This window comes from Hyperolius riggenbachi, chromosome 2 (assembly GCF_040937935.1).
Source record: "Hyperolius riggenbachi isolate aHypRig1 chromosome 2, aHypRig1.pri, whole genome shotgun sequence".
In the NCBI taxonomy this organism is placed as follows: domain Eukaryota; kingdom Metazoa; phylum Chordata; class Amphibia; order Anura; family Hyperoliidae; genus Hyperolius; species Hyperolius riggenbachi.
The window spans coordinates 163,256,939-163,282,734 of record NC_090647.1 but is presented as its reverse complement, the minus strand read 5'-3'; the positions used below and the strand labels follow the sequence as shown (position 1 = coordinate 163,282,734).

Genomic DNA, 25,796 nt, shown 5'->3' with positions numbered 1-25,796 from the left:
TTGCCCTTGTCTGTAATTCCTCACTATGTGAAAGCCCAGCCAGCTCAGAGGACGATTTATCCAGCTTGTAAAAGATGAGAGAAGCTGCTGTAATCTAAATAATACACAGGCAGTGAGCATAGAGGGGCATGGAAGGGGGAGTTCATAGCAGAACCACAACACTGAAGAACTTGGCAGCCTTCCAGACACAGGCTGACAAGTCTGACAAGAGAGAGATAAGTTGATTTATTACAGAGACTGTGATAGTACAAAGTGCTGCAGTAAGCCAGAACACATTAGAATAGCTTTTGGAACTTGTAGGATGATAAAAAACAGGATGCAATTTTTGTTACGGAGTCTCTTTAAGTGTTTAAAGGGCATTTTACTGACAAGGTGTGACATGATCACCTAGGAAAAGACTCAGAGGTAAAAATTGCACACGGGCCGAGGTATTCTTCACTGAGCACACTACTGCACTTAAAGAGAGACTGAAGCAAAAAAAATTGCTATTTTTACCTTCTAGTTCACTTCAGTACTCTCATTAGATGTAAACCGCCGCATCCCCGCCACAAAATGAGGGCTTTAGACCCCCCAAATCCCGGGGGGACAATCTGGTCGACGCTTCCTGAAAGAGGCAGAGCTTTCAGCTGCAGCTCTGCCTCTACTGATGTCAATCGCCGTGAATCACTGCCTCTCCCCACCCCTCTCACTCTTCCTTCACAGAGAGGGACGGGGGAAAGGCGGAGATCCACATGGCGATTGACGTCAGGAGAGGCCGAGCTACATCAGAAAGCTCTGCCTCTCAGGGCAGCAGAATCCACAACCAAGATGGTCAAGGATGGTCAAGGATGTTTGCCCCGGGATTTGGGGGGGGGTCTAAAGCCTTCGTTTTGTGGCGGGGATGCGGCGGTTTACATCTAATGAGACTACTGAAGCGAAGGGGGAAAAGGCTGAGATCAAGCAATTGGTCCAGTAGTATAACAGAAGGTGAAAATAAGATGCTCTGCCGAATAGATGAGACAGAAAAAATACAATGATCCCCAGTACCATAGTACTCTTGCAGGGAAAACTGCTATCAATTTACATGGAGTAGTACACAAGAACTGTAATATGATGTACTGAATAGAAAACTATGAACATAAAATGTAAGTTTACAGTGACAGTAGTTACATGAAATAACTGGTAAAATAAGTCCCCACTTTGCAGAGGGTGTGTTTTGTCCTCATGTGACATCCTCTGGATCGGTGAGCCTAAACTTTACTAAGCACTTGACAGCAAGGTGGATGTGAATATTTGTTGGAGGATCTGTGGGATCTGCTTGGTATCCATAGCAACGAAAGAGCGACCGGCTGGAAGGGTACTCTGAAGCCTGCGGGTTACAGAAGGGAAAGGAAGAGGAAATTAGCATTGCAAATCTTCTCACCATGGAAAGAAAGAAGAAGGTGGCTTTCACGTCGGACAGATAATAGATAGATGCTTTTCATTTGTCCATTGTAAAAAAAACAAATCTTGAATAGAAAGAGGAAGCAAGTACTAAAACATGCTGGTGTGCCAAGAAGGGACAATGATAAGGCCAGACTGCGGCACCAAAATATTCAGAAGCTCATTCAAAACGCTGTACTGCAATCTCATACTGTCAAGCTTACTTAAAGTCTAACACCCCCAAAAAAGTTTAGTTCTGTATAAGTGTGGGAAAGGGTTACAACTTTTGGGTTTTTATTGCTGTCTGCTTCCCCACTGGGAAGATTTTGCTTGACTTCCTGTCCATGGAATTTTACATGGCGAACCCAAAGACAGGAAATGAGATACATCATTAAATACGTGAAGACTTTACCTCTTCCCCATGCTACAATAGACCTTGTAAGAGCTGTGGCCTTTGTCCTCAGAAAGATGTTTCTACCAAAACTAAGCAAGGCACAAAATGGGGCAGAGCCATAGAGAGCCAGGTGTGGTCCCAACCCTTCCCATGCCATCCAAAACTAATATAAAAGTCCAGGAAAAGGGCTTTGCAAAAAATCCGCAAAGAGAAATGTTGAGGTTGAGCAAAATTTGATAACCCAAAACAATCCATTTATTTAATAACCAATTAATCAGCTCCAGTATTAGAGAGAAAGATGGCTTCCAGTTGGTTGTCAAGGGTCATTGCAAACTGGACACTGAACTGCTTTTTGCTGTACTGGACCACAGGAAATGTGTTTCTTGATGTTGTTACTGAAATTGTATTTAAAGTACACCAGTCACAAACCCAGACAATAGAATCTAAGCATAAACTTCTTCCTGCATTCATTTCACATTGAGTTACAAGATGCTGATTTTCCACATTTTGGGCCATCACTAGCAAACATAAAATAATCATGCTTAAAACTTTGTACTTCTTTCACAAAAAATAACAGATATTTTGATCTATTTTTAGCAAACAGCAGGGGTGTTGCTAGCCCCAAAGATCAGTGGCACATGCCACGGATCTATTCTGAGGTGCCCCGGATGTCCCCCAGGCACATAAGTAAATGTACAGCTTATTTACTTAGTTACCAGATCATGTTTGTAGTATTTAACCCTATTGCTATTCTCACTAAATTAGTAGTAGGAAGTAAGGAGATGGAGATTACATCCCAGGATTGTTTGCACCCATCACAATCCTAGATTAGTGATATAGCCTAATGCTAGGTACACACTATACAATTTTCTGTTAGATAGATGGTTCAATAGATAATTTGTCACGTTCGATCTCATTTTCAATACTTTTTCTGGTTGATTTCTCATAGAAGTGAATGGAAATCGATTCATAAATCGATCGGAAAATCGATCAAACGGAAAATCGAACAGAAAATTGTATGGTGTGTACCCAGCTTTACTCTTGTACTTGCAGGGGCAATTAGCATTGCATCCAGATTTCTGCTTGAACCCTAATAAATGCTAAGTTTGAATGTCCTATAGGGCTATTGGTTCAGAAGAATAAATATTTGCACTTTTGCCCTGTTTACAAAAATCTCAAAATGTTGGAGACAGTCATAATGAGCATTATTTGACTAGACTTTTTAGGTATGCTTTTATGCCAGACATGTCCAAGGTCCAGCCTAAAGGCCAAATGCGACCTGCCGATCCACTTCTGGTGGCCCCCAAAGCTCGCTACAGTTGTTAATGCAGGCCATAGCTTCAGTGACACATGCAGGGACCAACAGCAGTATGGATTGTTTTTAGTAATGGATTGTTCTCAGTGGAAATGCTCTATTTGACAAAATGTCACAGGCATAGTGTACCTAATGGCAATTAGCAAAATTGTGCTTAATTTCGCTAGTTAGGCCCCCAACCATTCTCAAGAACAGCAATATGCCTTTATGCCTAAAAAGTTTGGACACCCCTGTTTTATGCTATATAGATGTTGGTAAGACTACCGTAGATTGAGTCACTCAAAGTGCCATGTGTCTGGCCATCATAGGATAAGCTGTGTTAAAGGATACCCAAAGTGACATGTGACATGATGAGATAGACATGTGTATGCACACTGCCTAGCACACACATTTTTTTCCCCTCTGTCTGAAAGAGTTAAATATCAGCTATGTAAGTGGCTGACTCAGTCCTGACTCAGACAGGAAGTGACTACAGTGTGACCCTCACTGATAAGAAATTCCCTTTTTTATCTCTTTCTTGCTCTCAGAAGCCATTTTCTGCTAGGAAAGTGTTTTATAGTCTGAATTTCTTATCAGTGAGGGTCACACTGTAGTCACATCCTGTCTGAGTCAGGACTGAGTCAGCCACTTACATACCTGATATTTAACTCTTTCAGACAGAGAAAAAAAAAGGAACACAGCATAGTTATTTGTGTGCTAGGCACTGTGCATACACGTCTATCTCATCATGTCACATGTCACTTCAGGTATCCTTTAAAGAGACTCTGTAACAAAATTTTAAGCCTTATTTCTTCTACCCTATAAGTTCCTATACCTGTTCTAATGGGGTCTGTCTTACTGCAGCCTTTGCTAGTTGCACAGTGGCTGTATTATCTCTGTTATATAATCTAACCATCTTTCCTTTGTCAGCTTTGTCGGGCTCAGGCAGGAATGTGCTGCTCTGCTTGTGATAGGCAGACGCTATACACACCCTCTCCACGCCCCCTCCAGGCTCTGTATGAGTTACAGACTGAGCTTCTCTCAGCCTATCACATGCTGGTTAGCAGTCATGTTTTTTGTTTGTAAACACTGCCTAAAACTGGCAATTACAAGCCAGGATTGCAGTAGGGAGTGGCAGAAACAGCACAGAGGGGCCCAGGAGAACATAATGAATAGAATGGTATGCTTTTTATTGTAAGAATTTTAGACTACAGATTCTCTTTAAAGTTACTGTGTTATTTTCCTACAAAAATAAGTCAGTGGGTCTCCAGGAAATAGTATTAGAATGTTTTTTTTTACAGTTACTGTATTGATGCAGCTTTAAAACAACTTTGTGTAGATAAAGGTATAGTTTGTTTCATTGAGAGAAAAATACTTGCCTATCAGCTTGGTCTCCTAAAGATCCAATGAAAATAGCAAACGCATTGACTTGGGGATTGATAGTTAAAGCCTGGGCAAACCTCTCTGCTGGTATGCCATATCGTTCTAAATTGGCATCACTTAAAACTATAACAAAATGTTCATCAGCTTCCTCCTTGGCTATCTCCCTTATGGCGTGTTCCGTGGCCTCCAGTGTGTAGTCTCCGCTCATACAGAACTGCGAGTGGGCATGCATAGTCTGACAAATAAAGCAGAAGAATTACACTTTAACAAAAACAAAAAAAAACAGCCCAACCAATTTATATTAATTACACTGGATTATACTCAGGTACATTATATTGTAAAGTAGAACAACAGAAGCATGACTACATTTACCTGCATCCCTGCACTACAGTAGTACCATGGCAAATGAGTGTTGATTGTCATGGGTGGGGCATGAAATCACAGGGATTACTACAGTAGTACCATGGCAAATGAGTGTTGATTGTCATGGGTGGGGCATGAAGTCACAGGGATTACTACAGTAGTACCATGACAAACGAGTGGGGATTGTCATGGGTGGAGCAAGAAGTCACAGGGATTACTACAGTAGTACCATGACAAATGAGTGGGGCTTGTCATGGGTGGGGCATGAAGTCACAGGGATTACTACAGTAGTACCATGACAAATGAGTGGGGATTGTCATGGGTGGGGCATGAAGTCACAGGGATTACTACAGTAGTACCATGACAAATGAGTGTTGATTGTCATGGGTGGGGCATGAAGTCACAGGGATTACTACAGTAGTACCATGACAAACGAGTGGGGATTGTCATGGGTGGGGCATGAAGTCACAGGGATTACTACAGTAGTACCATGACAAATGAGTGTTGATTGTCATGGGTGGGGCATGAAGTCACAGGGATTACTACAGTAGTACCATGACATATGAATGGTGATTGTCACGGGTGGGGCATGAAGTCACAGGGATTACTACAGTAGTACCATGACAAATGAGTGGGGATTGTCATGGGTGGGGCATGAAGTCACAGGGATTACTACAGTAGTACCATGACAAATGAGTGGGGATTGTCATGGGTGGGGCATGAAGTCACAGGGATTACTACAGTAGTACCATGACATATGAGTGGGGATTGTCATGGGTGGGGCATGAAGTCACAGGGATTACTACAGTAGTACCATGACAAACGAGTGGGGATTGTCATGGGTGGGGCATGAAGTCACAGGGATTACTACAGTAGTACCATGACATAAGTGGGGATTGTCATGGGTGGGGCATGAAGTCACAGGGATTACTACAGTAGTACCATGACAAATGAGTGGGGATTGTCATGGATGGGGCATGAAGTCACAGGGATTACTACAGTAGTACCATGACAAATGAGTGGGAATTGTCATGGGTGGGGCATGAAGTCACAGGGATAACTACAGTAGTACCATGACAAATGAGTGGGGATTGTCATGGATGGGGCATGAAGTCACAGGGATTACTACAGTAGTACCATGACAAACGAGTGGGGATTGTCGTGGGCTGGACATGAAGTCACAGGGATTACTACAGTAGTGCCATGACAAATAAGTGGGGATTGTCGTGGGCTGGACATGAAGTCACAGGGATTACTACAGTAGTACCATGACATAAGTGGGGATTGTCATGGATGGGGCATGAAGTCACAGGGATGACTACAGTAGTACCATGACAAACGAGTGGGGATTGTCATGGATGGGGCATGAAGTCACAGGGATAACTACAGTAGTACCATGACAAACGAGTGGGGATTGTCATGGATGGGGCAAGAAGTCACAGGGATTAGGTGGTGGGTAACTTTAAGACCTGAAATTGCTACAATAAAATTAGTAGACAGGTGATGTCTTACTCCTGTATGAATGGATGCACAGCTGCAGGCAAGCAAAACTAAAATTTGTTTTTATTATTTGAAAAGTTCAGTTCCAGGAATACCACTTAAAGAAAACCTGAAGTGAAAATAAACATGAGATAATGAATTGTATGCGTAGTACAGCTAAGAAATCAAACAGTAGCAAAGAAAAGAGTCTCATATTGTTTTCCAGTACAGGAAGAGTTAAAGTGGAACTGAAGAAAGGAAAAAAAAACGTTTCACTTACCTGGGGCTCCTGCAAGCCCCCTGCACCCGCCCTGGGCCCGCGACATTAGCAAATGACCCATCGGTCCTCCGCCACAGCCTTGTTTCTTCACCGCCGACTTACAATTCGACAACCACTGCGCCTACGAAGCTCTGGCCGTGCGCATCCTCGCACTAGCGCAGGACGCTCCCGGCGATGGGAACATGTATGAGGACGCACACGGCCAGGGCCGGGCAGGCGCAGTGGATGGCGACTGCAAAAGTGAAAGTGAGCCGCGGCGGGGGGACCAGAGGATTGTATGGTAACGGCGTGGGGAAAGGGTGGCTGCAGGGGACTGGCAGAATTATTTTTTTTTAATACTTCAGGTTTCCTTTAAGAAACTTCAGTTGTTATCTATGCAAAAGATCTTCTCTGAGCTCTTCCACCATTGGGTCAAAGAAATTCCTGTTTTCTGAAGCACTTATCTCAACCTGTCTCTCAATTTCTTGGTTGTTTAATATTTTACTGCAGGAAAGTTCAAAGGTTTATTAGCTCTGCTCTGTTTTATAGTTTAAAAGACAGAGCATGATTTGTAAAGTGCAAACACGTCAAAATGATGCAAAGTTATAAAAAAAAAAGCAATATAACAAAAAAATAAGAGACTTCTCTTTTCTTTGCTACTAATTAATTCTATTAATTATTAATTCTTCTATTAATTATCACATATATAATTCATTATCTCATAAGTTTGTTTTCACTTGAGTGTCTCTTTAAATTACACTAATCAACACGATGAGTGAGAATTTATCTTGTTCAATTTTGGTTTAGCTGGACTTTAAAAAATCTAGCCGATATTTGCTGGAACCCATATGGTCTTCTGTAGTCTCCAGCCCAGGCTTCATACACAGTGGATATTCCGGCTAACAGGCAGAGCTTTGGCCCTAACTTTGTATTCTAATAAAATAGCTGTTTACCTTCATAACATCCAATCGCTGCTTATTGTTCCTGGGAATTTTGTCACTTCGGATGAGCTCAATATTGTGACCATCCCCTGAATGTCCAAATACATCATACTGTCAAAGAAACAGAAATGTAAACATGCATGAGTGCAGTACAGGCTGTCAGGACAGTTACAGTGTCCAGCATGTACCATTCCGCTGGAGCTGTGTGGATGACGCACGCACAGAGCTTAGCAGCAGCAGAATGGAGCTTATTTTACATCATTTTGCATGCTATGGACATTAATACAAACAGCCCTTATCTAGAACACTTGAGCATTTTTTACATTTCGCTATAATGTTATTGCTGTACATTCTTCACCTATCTTATATGTAGACTGCATAAAGCTATATATTAGTTGATAACATATAAACATTTACACTCCTGTCTTCATATTGTGCATTCCCGACTGTATTTCTTCAGCCTCCCTCAGCCCTGACAAATGGAATTGTTGTGAAGAAAGCTCTTATAAACATCAGTATTTCACTATTGCATATGATATTTTGCAATCTAAAAGCACACACAGACAGAGGACCTTGTTTGGGTTCACTTAATTCCTCTGGTGTTTTAACTGCAAACCTCCTCCCTAGCAACTCCGAGTGACATTGTGACATGACGGTCACCCACGAATACATGGGCGTAGCAAGTCTAAACCTTCATGACTATTAGAGCAGTGTGAGGAAGCAACTAATAATAGTTCAGTTCCATACACATACATAATGAGCAAATTTCGGATTAATTTTGCTTCATCACTGTATTTATAGAAACATTCAAGTTGTGAGAAATGCATGTCTTAAAACAGTAAAATGCATGTAAGCCTATGGGGGGAAAGTGAGACCTTTTTGGATACCATGAACCTGAAAAAAACCCTTATTGCAAATTATAAAGTCCAACATCACTCTGAAAAACTCTAGGTTTTTATATTTAACACATATGAGGTTTATGACTGCTAAGAGGGGACAGTACGGTCAAAACCAACCACAGCGGCCCATCACTCATGGTTTCCACTTCCTACTCCAGAGGGGTTGGCCTTTGAATACCCAGAAGTGGGCACTAATAAGTGTACAAAGTCTCTGATTGGCCAAGGCACATGTAAACAAGGGGTGCAGACTACTCAAAACTCATTCATACACGTATAAGGGGCTAAGGGCTAAAACAATCGCTTAATCATTTTGGCCATTAATATGATATCTATACAGGCATGTCTGGTCCACTGCAGCTCTCAAAACATAGACATGAAGTGGAAGTTTCAGCCAGTTGCTTTTGTCCCTGGATTAAGGGAAGCTTCTTGCTCCCCTTCCCCCCTTTCATAGGACAGTAGGTGCAGCTTGGGCAAACTGAGACCACCAACCAGAACCACAAAGATGTGGTAAGACTGCCTAGATTGAGTCACTCAAAGTAATGGTTAGAACTTTCACCTTGCAGCACTGGGGTTCACATCCCAGCCTGGGCACTATCTGCATGGCGTTTGTATGTTCTCCCCGTGTCTGCATGGGTTTCCTCCGAGCACTCCAGTTTCCTCCCACTTTCCCAAAACATACAGATAAGGTAATTGGCGTCCCCCTAAATTGGTCCTATACTACAATACATACACTACACTACACACACATAGACATATGACTATGGCAGTGATTAGATTGTGAGCCCCTCTGAGGGACAGTTAAGGAACAAGACAATATGCTCTGTACAGTGATGCGGAAGATGTTGGCGCTAGATAAATACTAAATAATAATTACACAATGGGGTTTATTCACAGAGCTTTTATTTTCAATTATCGCCCATCTAATCTACTGTAGAACATTACATTTTTATCTCTTTCTAAACCAACAGAATACCTTAAAATATTTTTTTCCCATTTTAAATTAACTTCAACAATACTTTTTCCACCTTATTTATTTCTTTATATTTGTTTTATTGTTTGTTTTTTTGCTTGCTGTGTTTTATACAGATAAGATGAAAAACAGATAAAGACAGATAATTCACAATACAAGATGCGTGAATTAACCTCAATATGTAGTTTAGGGCACAGATGTATTTTAGGAAATAGAGGTCACAGTAACAAAACAAATAATGTACACATGTTATTACTCATACACAAACCTCGATGTAACAATCACAAGTTAGATCTTTCACAATGCATGTCTGATAAAGAGTTTACTCACAAAAAAGCATAACATAGCTTAGCTGCATAATTGCTGCCTCTCTAAAGTTTACAAAGCACCACTGGGTCACAAATCACCAAGCTATGGCTCCAAACAGCAGGCATTAGCACATTATGAAAAATAATTAGGGCTGGGGCCCACTATTCTCGATTTCAATTCACAATCAAAGCAATTTTTGCAGCGTTTTCCAGAATCGCTTTTGAATTTAGTGCTAGCCATTTTGTTGAAAGATTTGTGATTCCATTAGCACAAGGCTTTATGGGTACACCAAGTGGTTTTGGGTAGTAAAAGTGCTGCAAAATTGCTTTGTATAGCAAGTGAAAAATGATTTTGCAGCAATCCTATGTCCTGAGCTGAGGCACAAATGCTTCAAAAATGCTGCAGGCACCGTGATTGTGGAAAATTGCAATTGCTACTGTGGGATAACCTCCCTTGACTTTCATTGACCTGGTGCTTTTGGAATTGCAGGCAATTCCAAAATGCAGATGAAAGTGCTCTAGTGGATCCCAGGCCAAAGGAAATGTTGCACAACTACAGCTGCTGCTAGGGCCGTTCACACTTGAGTGGATGCAGAATGGAAACAGTAAGCGTTCCATCCATTTTGGATCCGCATGCAACAATTTTCTCATCTGTTCCGTGTCCACACATCCGCTCCTGTGTCGATCACGTCTGCATCACCGATCACCTGTCCCGCCACTGCCACCGTTCAGTTTATCTAATCAGCCCGAAGGCCAGCAGAAGCATGGGGCTTTCCATAGGCAGCAATAGGCCAATTCTACCTAGCAAGAGGGAGAATTTTCATTGGTCCAACATGAACCAATGAGAATTCTTCCTGTTGCTGAGGATTACCATTTGTCTTTTGCCGCCCAATGGAGATCCCCATTCTAATACTGGCCACCGGGGTGTATAGAAGGGGCTGAGCGGCGGTGATAGGTGGCGACACATGTGAGTATTGCGTCACAGCAGCAATCTAAATGGGCAACGCAGATGCGACGACTAGCCTAGTGAGAACAGAAACAGACAGTGTCCGTTCTCATAGGCTTTCCTGTCCGATCCGGGAAAATGCGCCAAGTTAGGACTCTGCGTTTCGTCTCGCTTTCCACAGCAGATGGATCCGTGTTTTTTAATAAGTGGAAGTGGATCCTATTTTTAACGTTGGATCCGCTTCCTGCGTTTAACTTAAAAAGTTCCAAACGGGTACATGTTCTAAGCAAGTGTGAACCGACCCTTATCCAAGCTGGATGTTTTCCGCTGTCACAGTAAATGTAACGTAGCTTCACAGATGTGTACTGTAATTAGTAGTTAAGTTGCAGGTGTAACATAGGCTTTACAGCAGAATTATATGAAGATAAAAGACATGGCTGTGAACAAGGTGGACACAGCTACCTTAGGTCTGCCTGTACCACAAGAATCAAATGGGGCTTGATTCTCAAAAGAGTGCTAGCTGTTAGCATGGCTGCTTTGGAGCAAATTTTCGAGTCTGCGCGCGTTCGCAAATTTTCGCGTGCAATTAAACGTTTGCACGCGAAAACAATAATGATTTTGCGCAAAAATTCACGTGTGCGCGCTAAACCGGTTAATTGCACGCAAAAATTCACGATCACGCGCAAACACGAAAAATTTGCACGAAAACGGCCGTGCTAACAGTTAGCACTTTTGTGAATCAAGCCCATGCTGTGTAACTGTAGTTGCAAGTCTGCTATTAAGCTGGACCCCATGCAACTGTTAAAAAAAATAAAGCAAATAATCGCCATATAAGCCATTTATTCAATAAATAAACACTTTTTTGTATATTGCACCACTTTTGTTGAAATGTGCAAGATGAAAAGACTATTACATCTATTACACTGCAGAATACTTCCTTTACTGCAAGTAAAAATGCACAATTAGTGATCTGACACTTGAATGGTGACCTGTCTGTTTTCAGCACTCGTTTATTGGGAAACTTTAGTTCAGTTTTCACACCTGAGCATGCTGGGTAGGTAGCCGGTGCCAGCAGCACATTGCTTTCAATTGTTGAAAGAGAATGGATAGGAAGAACAAGTTGAGTCTAAGCATTCTAAGCTCATAGAATAATATAGAGTCATTACACGACTACAACATGATTCTTTCATCAATTTATCAAGACAGATTACAAGAAAAAGAAGAGAGCATCTGAAAAAGTGCTACAATGACAAATATAGCTTAGGAGCTAATATAGCATAGGATATATTTCACTGCATCACGAAGATTTTCACTGACTAGACTGGGAACAGAGAACTGCACAACTAGAGATTTGGCAGTAAAAGGGTGGCTCTTGGTCGTATCCCTGAATTATGAACACCAGAGCTCAATATTTTTAATTATTTACATTTGTCTCCTGTAGGAAAGCAGCTTAAGTGCATTGCTTCATTCTACAATTTATCTCCAAGTGTTATGCTAAGATGTTGCTCTGCAGCAGCTCCTGCAATATCTGTCACTGAATATTAATCTACTCTATTGTGGTTTATGTAACTATAAATTTCTCCATATAATACTGGCCAGCCATCAGCCTGCACCCCGGCATCGCTCCAATATTTATAGAGAAGACCATGTCATTCACTGATAAATTATACTCTTTAGACAAATGTACGTAGTGAGGAAAATGGTACGTCTCTCCATAGATTAGAGGGTGTACTTTCTCCATCCCAGCAACAGACAAAGTGAATCACCTCCCCAGACATGAATAATGTTCTTTGGAAACATCAAGTTTTTCCATCATGCTTGTTCAGAGGAATCATGACTCTGTTATTTCTCTTTTTTATTACCTTAAACTTATGCTCGTAATTCTCGAATGCTTCCATGAGCATGCATGTTGCCTCCATGGAGCGCTCCAACCTCCCATCCACACCATTGAAGCGATACATGCTGCCGGACACGTCCACCAGGAGACGCAGCCTCTTGGGCTTCTGCTGCGGACTTCCAACCTGTACAGAGAAAGAACAATTATACTATTTTATCTATCATTTAAAAGATACCCACTGTCACAACTGATGTGCATCATCAACGCAGAGCTGCCCTTAACACAGACAAACCAGAGTGTAGAGTTTTCTCTTAACCTTAGAAAACAGTCATCCTTACAGCTTAAAGAAAACCTGAACTGAAAATTAAAAGTCAAAAAAAGCATACACAAGTCATACTTACCTTCCATGTAGTCTACTCCTCAGTGTCTTTCTCCTGTCCCGCGTCCTGTTTGTTCACTGTGATCAAGGGAATTTTCCGTCCTCCATTTTGAAAGTGGCCATTACCCATAACAGCTTTCTGGTCAGCACACAGTTAAACTGTAACATCACCCACTTGAGCCATAGGGAAACATGGACATTACCGGGTACATCAGTTTTTCTCTCAGCTATAACTAACAGCAACTGATATTTTACTGACAGCAACTGATATATTTCAGATCTGACAAAATATTGTCAGAACTGGAAGGGATCATTGTCAGAAGAAAATGGTGAGCTTCTGAGAGGAACTGATGGCAAGGTAACTATGCAATGTTCATTTGAAGTTACCTCATGTGTTTATTTTAAATATTTTTACTCAGTACAGGTTCTCTTTAAGCAGTGTCCCTTTACACACGGAAGACCAGCTAATGGCACTATTCCTATATAATAAAGTCCCTGCTTCTCTATGCCGTACGCCCATGTCAGGAAGTAGCAGGTGTGGGCACACGCTAAGAGGAAGTTCTCTGGCACCCATGGGTTAACGGGCTTCAGGGCTGGTAAAACAATTCCTGGAATGAGTGGGAAGCATCACTCAAGCATGAAGCATCTTAGCAGGCACCAGACAACCCCAATACACAAGCCAAGATCTGAGTATTGCTAGCTTTGGGCTCTGGAATAAAAGAATGAACAGTTTTGATATAAATAAACCCTGAACCTGCCCTGGCCCAGATATGAATATTGGACCTTAGCACTACACGGTGACAGTACTATCAAATACATCCCTCTATTCCTCTCCCCCATTTAGGCTCCACTCACATTAGACATGCCTCGCACACTCCAGCTAATATAGGCTCCACTCACATTATACATTGTACCTGGTACTCTTCCCCAGACTTTGCCTCACTAAGCAATGACCACCTTTCATATTGTACTTCCAACTCCTGCCCGTCTCCCACTCTATGATCCCAGCTCCTGGTTTCCCCATACTATGCTCCCATATTGTGCTCCATCCCTAAACTATGCCTCTGTTCCTTGACTCCTTCCCATCTTGTGCCCCAAATCCCAATTTCCCTCAAATACTGCATTCCCCAATCCTGTTAGCCCCTCTCCTGATTGTCCTGCTATACTGTGCCTTTCACCACTGGTTTCTGCCCCCAAACTGACCTCCCTGCTTCTGGTCTCTGTCTTATATTGTGCTCTCCATTCCTGCTTTCCACCACGCAGTGCTCCCATGCTACTGATCTCCCTCTCATACTGTGTCCACCACATCCACCCCCTCCCATAACGTGATCCTGCTCTTTGCCCCCCCATCAAACTGTTCCCCAACACCATGTCCCTCACTTCTTTGGCACAGCTTTGCACCCTCACAAATGGTGCCCACAATCCTGATCTCCCTTAATACTGTGTCCTCCATTCCTGTTACAGTCCCACAGTGCCCCCTCCTGGTTTTCCTCCTATACTATTCTCTTTACTCCTAGTCCCATACTATGCCTCCTGTTCTTGGCCCTACTCCCAACACTATGCCTCTCACAACCGATTCCTGCTCTGACACTGAGCTCCCTGCTCCAGGCCTCTGGCTTATATTGTGCTTTTCATTCCTGGTCTTCCCCACAGAATGCTGCCCACTCTATTGGTCTCAATCTCATACTATGCCAAACTCTACCAGTTCCCTTCTCATACTGTGCCTTTCCCCCTGCCCCTCTATCATACTGTGCCCTTACTCATTGTCCCTCATTCCTTTGACCCTGATCCTGGTCTCTCTCCTATACTGTGCCAAGATTCCTGATCTCCCTCAAATACTGTGCCCCCCATTCCTGATACTCCCACACTGTAACATTGTCCCACTCTCTGTCTTAGACAGTATACTGTGTTCTACCATCCAGGTCCTGCAGCTAAAACATTCTACACAGATTTTATAAAGAGTCATTGTAGTCACTCTGTCTGATAGTGTCACCGAGTACATCTGCATCGACCAACACCCCCCCCCCCCCCCACACACACACCCTATTCACGCCACGATAGACAGAGATTTGTGGGAAAACCAAAACTTCAATCAGGTCCCATAACTGCCTTCCATATCATGATTCACTAAAGCTGATTACCCACACTCAGATGGATTGGGGAGTTGCGGCGCAGAGTGATCGTTCCCCAAGCCATCTGCAAACATCAACGCAAATATAAAAACATTGATTGTCAAGAATGATCATTTCAACTATTGCAAAAACTCCAGTGGAAGTTAAAGGGCATCTGAACCAATCGTTCGTTCAGTGATCTGTCATGACAGGTGTTCCATTTGAACAAATGTAGAAGGTAGTTGCGGGTCTTCAAACATTGTTTCATGACACGCGATGTTACTTGATATCGTGAAAACAACTGTTCGTTGCAAACAAACTACCCTAATAATCGGGTTGTGGGTACGGACCTTAACTCAATACAGGTCAGGTGTTTTGTTTTTTTATCAACATTTTCAACATACATATGTTGTGTATAGACACGCATTGCTATAATCAGAATCAGAATAGATTTTTATTCGTCAAGTGCTGTGAATCACACAATTAAATATTTTTATAACCTGTAACCTAGAGTCCTGCATTAAAGTTCTGCATTCTGCATTGAAGTTCTGCATTCTGCACCTAGAGTTCTGCATTGAAGTTCTGCATTCTGCACCTAGAGTTCTGCACTGAAGTTCTGCATTCTGCACCTAGAGTTCTGCACTGAAGTTCCCTATAGACAGGTGGTCAGATGTTCAGAACACACCACAGTGAATAAAACTCCACTGTGTATTGTTTCTTTGTAGACGCTTTCTCTAAATCGCCTGTCTATTTTTTTCACATTACATTTACTCAAGAGTAGGCAGGATTGAAGATGTCATATTTAAATACTGCTTGAGCCTAACATCAAAATAAGGGTCTTCTACTATGTTCACCTGTTCAATCAACAGGTCAACATGTACATCCCATACGCCCAGAGAGCCAATTTCACTATTAAGATTTTCTTTTGTATTGCCTTACTGCAGGCAAGCTTCATGGAGTGGTGGCCTATTTAAGCCAATTAAGTCTTGGATTATCTAATAAATATAAGAACTATAAGGACTATTAAAGCATCCCCAATCCTTTAGCACTTCACTTCAAATAAACAGAACTAGCAACTGCAACCTTTCATGTTCTTTAGAAGGGTAAGCAGCGTGTTTCTAGTCTGTGGCACTTAGGTCATGATAGGTCTGTACTGATGTGTTTTAACATAAACAGGCAGCAATACCTCCTATAAAGAACACAATTAGGCAGTGTTCCCATAAATCAAAACAATTAGGGTCCCCAAAATATAGTAAGGCACAGTGCCCCAAACATGATTAGGTAGTGTCTTCCCCTGAATATCAATAATGGATTATCCCCCCTAAAATATAAGGCAGTGTACTCTAATCATAATTAGGTAGTGTATGCCAAAGCATAGATTAGGTAGTAGATTGCCCCATATCTTTGGTGGTCAGTGGTGTATGCTGCTATGGAGGGAGGAAGAGGAGTAACGCGTGGAGTGGGGAGAACTATGTACTTGGGGATCACTCATTAGAACCTAAAAAGTTACTGTGTAGGAATTATCTAAAAAGGTGTTTAGTTTAAGTTAATAATTTGAGACATAAAGACATATAATGGGGTACATATACCAGGCTACCTATATTTGGGGCATCTATAGATGGCTACCTATACTAAGGGCACCTACAGTGGAGGAAATAATTATTTGACCCCTCACTGATTTTGTAAGTTTGTCCAATGACAAAGAAATGAAAAGTCTCAGAACAGTATCATTTCAATGGTAGGTTTATTTTAACAGTGGCAGATAGCACATCAAAAGGAAAATCGAAAAAATAACCTTAAATAAAAGATAGCAACTGATTTGCATTTCACTGAGTGAAATAAGTTTTTGAACCCTCTAACAATAAAAGACTTAAAGAGAATCTGTACTCTAATATTCTTACAATAAAAAGCATACCATTCTATTCATTATTTTCTCCTGTGCCCCTCTGTGCTGTTTCTGCCACTCTCTGCTGCAATCCTGGCTTGTAATTAACAGTTTTAGGCAGTGTTTACAAACAAACTAACCAGCTTCTAATAGGCTCAGCTAAGCATAGTGTATGAGTCATTCAGAGTATGCAGGGGGCCTGCAGAGGGTGTGTATCGCTTCTACCAATCACAAGCAGCCCTGCACATTCCACACAATCAAGCTTTAGCCCAACAAACAGGACAGAGGAAAGATACATTGATTTATTACAGAGACAGTGCAGTTAGGAAAGACTGCAGTAAGCCAGAGCAGATTAGAACAGGCATAGGAACTTATAGGATAGAAGAACTAAGGCTGAAAAATTTGTTACAGAGTCTCTTTAATACTTAGTGGAAAAACCCTTGTTTGCAAGCACAGAGGCCAAACGTTTCTTGTAATTGATGACCAAGTTTGCACACATTTTAGGAGGAATGTTGGTCCACTCCTCTTTGCAGATCATCTCTAAATCCCTAAGGTTTCGAGGCTGTCTCTGTGCAACTCTGAGCTTGAGCTCCCTCTATAGGTTTTCTATTGGATTAAGGTCTGGAGACTGACTAGGCCACTCCATGACCTTAATGTGCTTCTTCTTGAGCCACTCCTTTGTTGCCTTTGCTGTATGTTTTGGGTCATTGTCGTGCTGGAACACCCATCCACGACCCATTTTCAGTTTCCTGGCAGAGGGAAGGAAGTTGTCGTTCAGGATTTCGTGATACATGGCTCTGTCCATTTTCCCGTTAATGTGATTAAGTTGTCCTGTGCCCTTAGCAGAAAAACACCCCCAAAGCAAAATGTTTCCACCCCCATGCTTGACGGTGGGTACGGTGTTTTGGGGGTCATAGGCAGCATTTTTCTTCCTCCAAACACAGCGAGTTGAGTTAATGCCAAAGAGCTCTATTTTGGTCTCAATAGACCACAGAACCTTCTCCCAGTCACTCACAGAATCATTCAGGTGTTTATTGGCAAACTTCAGACAGGCCTGCACATGTGCCTTCTTGAGCAGGGGGACCTTGCGAGCCCTGCAGGATTTGAATCCATTGCGGTGTAATGTGTTTCCAATGGTTTTCTTGGTGACTGTGGTCCCTGCTAATTTGAGGTCATTCACTAACTCCTCCCGTGTAGTTCTAGGATGCTTTTTCACCTTCCTCAGAACCATTGACACCCCACGAGGTGAGATCTTGCGTGGAGCCCCAGAGCGAGGTCGATTGATGGTCATTTTGTGCTCCTTCCATTTTCGAACAATCGCACCAACAGTTGTCACCTTCTCTTCCAGCTTCTTGCTAATGGTTTTGTAGCCCATTCCAGCCTTGTGCAGGTCTACAATTTTGCCTCTGACATCCTTGGACAGCTCTTTGGTCTTTCCCATGTTGGAGAGTTTAGAGTCTGCTTGATTGATTGATTCTGTGGACAGGTGTCTTTTATACAGGTGACTAGTTAAGAAAGGTGTCCTTAATGAGGGTGACTAATTGAGAGCCAGAACTCTTAATGGTTGGTAGGGGTTCAAAAACTTATTTCACTCAATGAAATGCAAATCAGTTGCTATCTTTTATTTAAGGTTATTTTTTCGATTTTCCTTTTGATGTGCTATCTGCCACTGTTAAAATAAACCTACCATTGAAATGATACTGTTCTGAGACTTTTCATTTCTTTGTCATTGGACAAACTTACAAAATCAGTGAGGGGTCAAATTATTTCCTCCACTGTATACCTGGCTATGTATACTGGGGCACCTATACCAGGCTACCTATACTGTGGGCACCTATACCTGGCTATCTATACTGGAGGCACCTATACTTGGCTACCTATACTGGGGCATCAATACCTGGCTACCTTTACTGCGGGCACCTATACCTGGCTAACCTATACTGGTGCACTTATACCTGGCTAACCTATACTGGGGCTCCTATAACTGGCTAACCTATACTGCAGCACCTGTACTAAGGGGACCAATACATAGATACCTATACTCAGGGCACCTATACCTGGCTGGTACAGGGCCGCAGGACAAGAATTGACACACTGACACAGGAGGACAAGAGATTACACTGGGGGAAATTAGGCAACATGGGGGGGGGGGGGGGGAACAAAAGAGGCAAGGGGGAACTGAGGTGAAAAAGAAAAAGGATTCAGGTTAAGAATGGACCTACAGTCCCTATCTCATTTGTTTATGAGAGACTACCTGTATTTCGCTAGTCACTTTATTAGGTATGTCTTGCTAGTACTGAGTTTGACCTTTTTGCCATCAGAACTGCCTTAAATCTTAATGGCATTCTTCAGAGATTTTTGGTCAACATTGACATGATATCATCATGTAATGGCCACGCTCATTTCTCCACCGCAGTGTGCTTTGCTCCCTTCGGGGGAGGGGGGTGGGGCTCAAGTTATGGGCTGCTTGGGGGCCACATAAAAACGTAGCTGTGCCCCTGGTTGTAGTTACCAGGAATTGATTAAAGCACTGCTTTTCCAAGTAGATTCATATTTGCAAACACATTCTTCATTACTTCATGTAGGTAATGTGTGACAAGTAGGGCCATCCTATCTAATGTATCTAAAGGCAAGTGTAGGGCAGCTTCCTAACAGCTCTGCTCCCAGTGTTTATCTAATGATACACAAATTAAATTTTCGAGGTTTGCATTTTAGGGGAAATGTGTGTAAACATGCACTATTTCTCCTCAGTTTGTATTGTTCGCCAGCATCAAATTCAATTTTATGGGGGTCATTGCAGGGCCTCAATGTCATAGGCATGACATAGCTCCACAAGCACCAAACAATATGTTCTGTACCTATGAAGAAGGGAAGAAGGAATGACGGTGCCGGAAGCAATGGAACGGCTTACATGGGTGGGGATGGAGTGGTATAATGGACTCAGCTGTTGATTGTGGCACAAATATATGTCATGCCAGATCACTAACAGTCTCTGCAGACCATGGGAGACAACTGTACACACATTAGATTTGGCCTTGGCCAAGAACAGTCTAGGGTGGGTACAAGGCTTAAAACCACAGTTACAGAGAAAGCCTTGAAGTGGGGCTGTGGCATCCCTTGTGCTTGCAGTGATTTGTAACGCACACACAGTTGCAGGTGAGTAGGTTGCTACTTATTTCTGAGATGTGCTAAATGGTGTACTGATCCTCCTCCATCATAACCGATAAAAAAAAGGCATCCAGGAGAGGGAGGCTGGGAGCAGATCAGATAATTTGGGCGTGAGGATCAGCAGATTCCTGTTTGTTAAATATCAGTAATTGGGCTTCCAAACGGTGAGTTGAGTGCCCAATGTGGTTACTGCATAGGAATTAATAGTTGCAGCCGATCATAAAATATCAACTACATGTAGCAGTTGTTTTGGTGCAAGGTTTGGTGGTTCGGTTTAGGCACTTGGGGGTAGGGGTGGGGGAAGGAGATTGGTAGGGGGTTAGGCATTAGGTGGGGTAGGCGATTTAGGCATTTAGAGGGCAGGTTAGGGTTAGTTGGGTACTGGGTGGTGTTGCTACATAAAATATCCGTAATTTAGATTTCCAATATTTTACTATGCACTACGCAGCACCCATTCTCCCCTGAACCCCCACCTAATGTCAAACTCTAACAAGCAATCTAAATGCCCAGGGGGTTGGGTGAGTTAGGCATAGGGTTGCAACGGTATGAAATTCCACGGTGTGATAACCATAAAAAAAAATACCACGGTATGACGGTATTACGGTATACGGTATTAAACAATTATTTGGACCTGGGCCCCACCCCCTTACATTAAATAATGTGCCCCCACCCGCCAGTAATAGGTGGCTGCAGCATAGGTAGCCAGGAATAGGTGTAGCCAGTGGTAGGTGGCCGCAGCGTAGTAGGTAGCCAGGGATAGGTGTAGCTAATGGTAGGTGGCCGCAACATAGGTATCCAGGGATAGGTGTAGCCAGTGGTAGGTAGCCACAGCACAGGTAGCTAGGGATACGTGTAGCCAGTGGTAGGTGGCCGCAGCATAGGTAGCCTGTGGTAGGAGGCCGCAGCATAGGTAGCCAGGGATAGGTGTAGCTAGTGGTAAGTGGCCGCAGCATAGGTAGCCTGTGGTAGGTGGCCGCAGCATAGGTAGCCAGGGATGGGTGTAGCCAGTGGTAGGTGGTGCAGCATAGGAAGCCAGGGATAGGTGTAGCCAGTGGTAGGTGGCGCAGCATAGGTAGCCAGGGATAGGTGTAGCCAGTGGTAGGTGGCTGCAGCATAGGTAGCCTGTGGTAGGTGGCTGCAGCATAGGTAGCCAGGGATGGGTGTAGCCAGTAGTAGGTGGTGCAGCATAGGTAGCCAGGGATAGGTGTAGCCAGTGGTAGGTGGCGCAGCATAGGTAGCCAGGGATAGGTGTAGCCAGTGGTAGGTGGCGCAGCATAGGTAGCCAGTGATAGATGTAGCTAGTGGTAGGTGGCCGCAGCATAGAGATAGGTGTAGCTATAATTAGGTGGAGAGCCAGAGGGAGGAAGAGGGGAGTCAGGGGACAAATACACACTTTTCAGCTGCCAAGTCCTCAGTCCTAAGTGCTTCATTCACTTAGAGTGCAGAGACGCTGGGTGGAAACGAGCGTCATTGATGACACCAGCCCAGGACTCAGGAGAAGTGCTCTGCATAGTGCGCCGCTGGTGGGAGCCTGGGAGGCAGTCTCTGTGTTCCAGCAGCCGCGTCCTCACTGGACGCGCGTCATATCCGGCGCCTGAGAGCCGACTCGCTGAGTAGTGACGGGCGGCGAATGCAGAAGCGGAAAAAACGGTATTTTGACAATGTGCATGGTATGATAACCATGCACATTGAAACCGCGATATATCGCGATACCGGTATATCGCGACAACCCTAGTTAGGCATTAGGTAAGGGGGGGGGGGGGGATCTTTTATTATAAACATAGACTAGACCCTACCGTCCCTCCTCACTGTGTTCCATGGAAGAGGCTGAGGTTGGAGGTGGATGTGGTCAAGTGATGGCTTTATGCATAGGGATAAACTCCCACTCTGCTGGCAGCTCTATACTTTATCATGAGACTGACTTTAGTGAAGGGTAATTCTTTGGAGCAGCTGCATGAAATATAAAATTGTGGTATAGTCCCGATTCACTTTTATAATCAATAAAAAATCCAGGATCGTGAATTGAGGTTTTAGGTGTGCTAATAGCAGAATATGTTCTGTAAGTGCTGGGGAATATGTTAAAACAGAAGGAGTGAGAGTCAGAAGCCACAATAGGATTACTGCCACATAATGTCTCTTGGAGATATACAAGGTATAAATGGAATTAGTTAATAATAATAATTCCAACATTTGTATATGGCTTTTCTCTAGGAGGACTCAAAGCACAAGGGCTGCAGCTACAAGGGCTCACTCAGTAGGCAGTAGCAGTGTTAGAGAGTATTGCCCCAAAACTCCTTACTAAATAGGTACTGGCTTACTGAAATAGGAAGGGCTGAGATTTGAACCCTGGTCTCCTATGTCAGAGGCAGCGCCCTTAACCAGTATTCAAACAGCATTTCGGTCCCATTAAAAGTATAAACTAATAACAAACAGTTCATAACTAGTTTAAATTATTACTAAACTTTTTGACTGCAATGCGACCTAAGCTATAATACTAATGACGCATTAACAAAATACACACATTGCAATACATCCAAGACTGAACACAATATAATTTAGTCCCTTCCATTTCTGGCCTCCATCCACTGTGTGACCAATATGACTAGTGCCATATCTATGAAGTCTGGAAAATCAGAATGTTGGTCAGCCGCACCCAGAGAGCAGCATGGTGACACATACTGTATGTGCTGTATTCTGCTACTTACTTCAGGCTCCAGCTCCCCACGTCTCTTGTAAATGGCTTTCTCTCCTGTCAGGCCATCAATGATTTTAGTGTCATCCAGCTCTCCTATTGCTTGATGCTTTATCCACTGTCTCTCTTTGCCCTTCGCCTTCAAGAAAGGAAATGCTTAACATTAATAAGAGTTCTAACAAAGTATAATTGATAGTAAACAGCAGCAAATTCTCTCAGTGCCAACATTAAATGGAAAAAGGTCATTCAAGTTTAAAATGAAATATAAGATAATTTAATAAAATTGACTATCATATAAAAGTAACAGAACACAGAACATTCAATCACAAGCTGAGAGGCCTTTATAGGAAGTAACGTAGCTGTATAGGTCCAAAATGTTCTGCATTTAAAAGGAACCCGAGCTGAAAGGGATATGGAAGCTGCCATATTTATTTCCAAACAATGCCAACTGGCAGCCCTGTTGATCTTCTGGCATAAGTAGTGTCTGAGTCAGAATCCTGGAACAAGCATATGGCTAATCCAGTAAAACCTGAGTCAGCCGAGTTAGAGAACCTGATCTGCTGCATGCTTGTTCAGGGTATATGGCTAAAAGTATTAGAGACACAGAATAAGTAGGACTGCCTGGCTACTGGTATTGCTTACAAGGAAAATAAATATGGCAGCCTCCATATCCTTCTCACCTCGGTTCCCTTTTAAAGACAAACAAGACAAGACAAATAACATTTATATCTCGCTTTTCTCCTGGCGGACTCAAAGCGCCAGAGCTGCAGCCACAAGGACGCGCTCTATAGGCAGTAGCAGTGTTAGGGAGACTTGCCTAAGGTCTCCTACTGAATAGGTGCTGGCTTACTGAACAGGCAGAGCTGAGATTCGAACACAGGTCTCCTGTTTCAGAGGCAGAGCCCTTAACCATTACACCTTCCAGCCACAGTTAAAGGAACAGGTAGAACCACATCTCCAAATTCCTCTTAGCTCAAATGTCCCTCTTTCAGTTATCATGTATTTGTTACCACAGCAATGCTCGCATTACCCATGTACTGTGGGTCATGTTAATAGCTCATCTCGTGGTACTGTGCTGGCGTTTGTACTGGTAAAATTGCCTCTCACTGCCTGGGCAAGGCAATATTACTGGTGGTTCATGCATCCAGCCCTGTGAGGGAAGGTCAATGAGATAATAATTTTTGTGTTGATGCAGATTTTATATTAATTTTATGCAAATACTTGCAACTTGGAAGTAGACCAATCAAATGCAGAAAATATTGGTGCTGTATACAAAATAATTATTAGTCCTTCATTCTGAAAAGTTAAAATGGCTGAAGAGGGATGATAATACACAAAAAATTAGAATATCGTGCAAAAGTCCATTTATTTCTGTAACTCAACTTAAGCCTAGAATATTGAACATTTTCACAATATTCGAATGGTTTGAGATTTTGAGGTTTTCATAAGCTGCAAGCCATAATCAAAATTGTCCTATATAATAATTGCCCTGTCCTGCGTCCTCCTCTGTCGTGTGCCTGGCACACAAGCGCAGCATGCGGATGGACTGCAGCCAGCACAGGAGGCCAGGCATAGGGGGGCAGGTGTGTGTGCGCACGTTTGTGTGTATGTGGGGCAGGCGCGTTGCAGGGGAGGGGGGACAAGGCCTAGCGACAATTTTTTAATGGGCGGGCCTTTACACTAGTAACAAATAAAAGCTAGAAATATCTCGCTTTGCATGTAATGAGTATATTTCATATATCAGTTTTACCTTTTAAATTGAATTATTGAAATAAATGGACTTTTAAATGATATTCTAATTTTTGAGGTTCACCTGTAATGTAGTAAATCAGGCCATGGAATTACTGTGACCATATTGTTTGAGGAAAAGAAGACTCCCCCTGCAATGAGAAGTATGGAAGCCCAGGAATATTTCTTGAGTTGCCAGGAAGGAGCTGTACTCAGAAAGCCGTCACACCAATTTCAGGATAAAATTCTGGACAGCAAATATTTTTTTTAACGTTTCTAAATTGGAAACCCTGCGCTTCTTATTTGAGTTTACATGCTAAATTCCTGCAGAGCTTTACAAATGAATGAATGCATGTAGCTCCTTCGGGAAGGTACACGGCCTTTGTTTGGCTTCATGCTTATCAGTTGCTGTGCCAGGCTCCATAGCATGAGAGCCCCATTCATACAGCGCTGGCTAGCGGGATTTTCACAGACATGATACAATCTTGCTGAAGTTAGCATCTTCATGCGGCTTGCTGGCTCTAAGCTGAACAAATTATGACTTGAAAAGCATGTCTTGGAAGTGACATCATGCTATGCTGGATATGAGCTGCTCATGTGCCCCACTCACAATGAGGTGCTGAACGCCTTTGAACTGTGCCACTGAGATGTAATGAAAAGAGACAAACTCCCCTTGTAAATGGATCCCAAATCAAGTAAATGGAGGTACTCATTAAGGCAGGTTGAAAAATCCAGGCCACTAAAGGAGGAAATAGGAGCTTATTCTTGGGGCCATGTAAAAATAAAGACCCATTCAAGTTTGAGCAGCCCCTTTTAGCTTATTTATTACTTAAGAAAACAAAATGACTGAAATGAAAGACCATTAATTGGCTGGAAGGAACGATCACAGGCAGTGCCACAATTTCCCACCAGTTGGAAAGAAAGAAATGGGGTTCATGAAACGCTGTATACAATGAGCTAAGCTGTACAGAAAATAAGTCCAGGACTGGATGCTTGGGAAATGAATAAATGTAGTTACAGGGTTTCCATACTGCCTAAACAGGAGTACATGAGAAACAGCACAACTATGCACATCACTAGTCGCCATGCTACTCCATAGGCAGCATGGTGATGGAGTGGATAACACTCTTGCCTTGCAGTGCTGGGTTCGTATCCCAGTCAGGGCACCATTTGCATGGAGTTTGTATGTTCCCCCGTGTCTGCGTGGGTTTTATCCGGGCACTCCAGTTTCCTCAAACCCCAAAAACCTACAGATAATTTAATTGGCTTCCCCCTAAATTAGCCTTAGACTACAATGTACATATGGCTATGGCAGGGTTTAGATTGTGAGCTCTTCTGAAGGACAGTTAATGATAAGAC

General features: G+C 42.8%; 1 protein-coding gene across 1 annotated transcript in view; it reads right to left on the bottom strand.

The window, feature by feature from the left end:
• Positions 1-909: 909 nt before the first annotated feature.
• VWA8 (von Willebrand factor A domain containing 8) overlaps positions 910-25,796 on the bottom strand; it is a 476,746-nt gene continuing 451,859 nt past the window's right edge. Inside the window, exons 42-46 of the mRNA XM_068267802.1 lie at positions 22,723-22,848; positions 12,500-12,658; positions 7,527-7,625; positions 4,469-4,707; positions 910-1,348 (exon numbers count right to left, since the gene is read on the bottom strand). Coding sequence (XP_068123903.1) covers positions 1,240-1,348; positions 4,469-4,707; positions 7,527-7,625; positions 12,500-12,658; positions 22,723-22,848 — 732 coding nt within the window. The 3' untranslated portion in view covers positions 910-1,239. The remainder of the gene's footprint in view (positions 1,349-4,468; positions 4,708-7,526; positions 7,626-12,499; positions 12,659-22,722; positions 22,849-25,796) is intronic.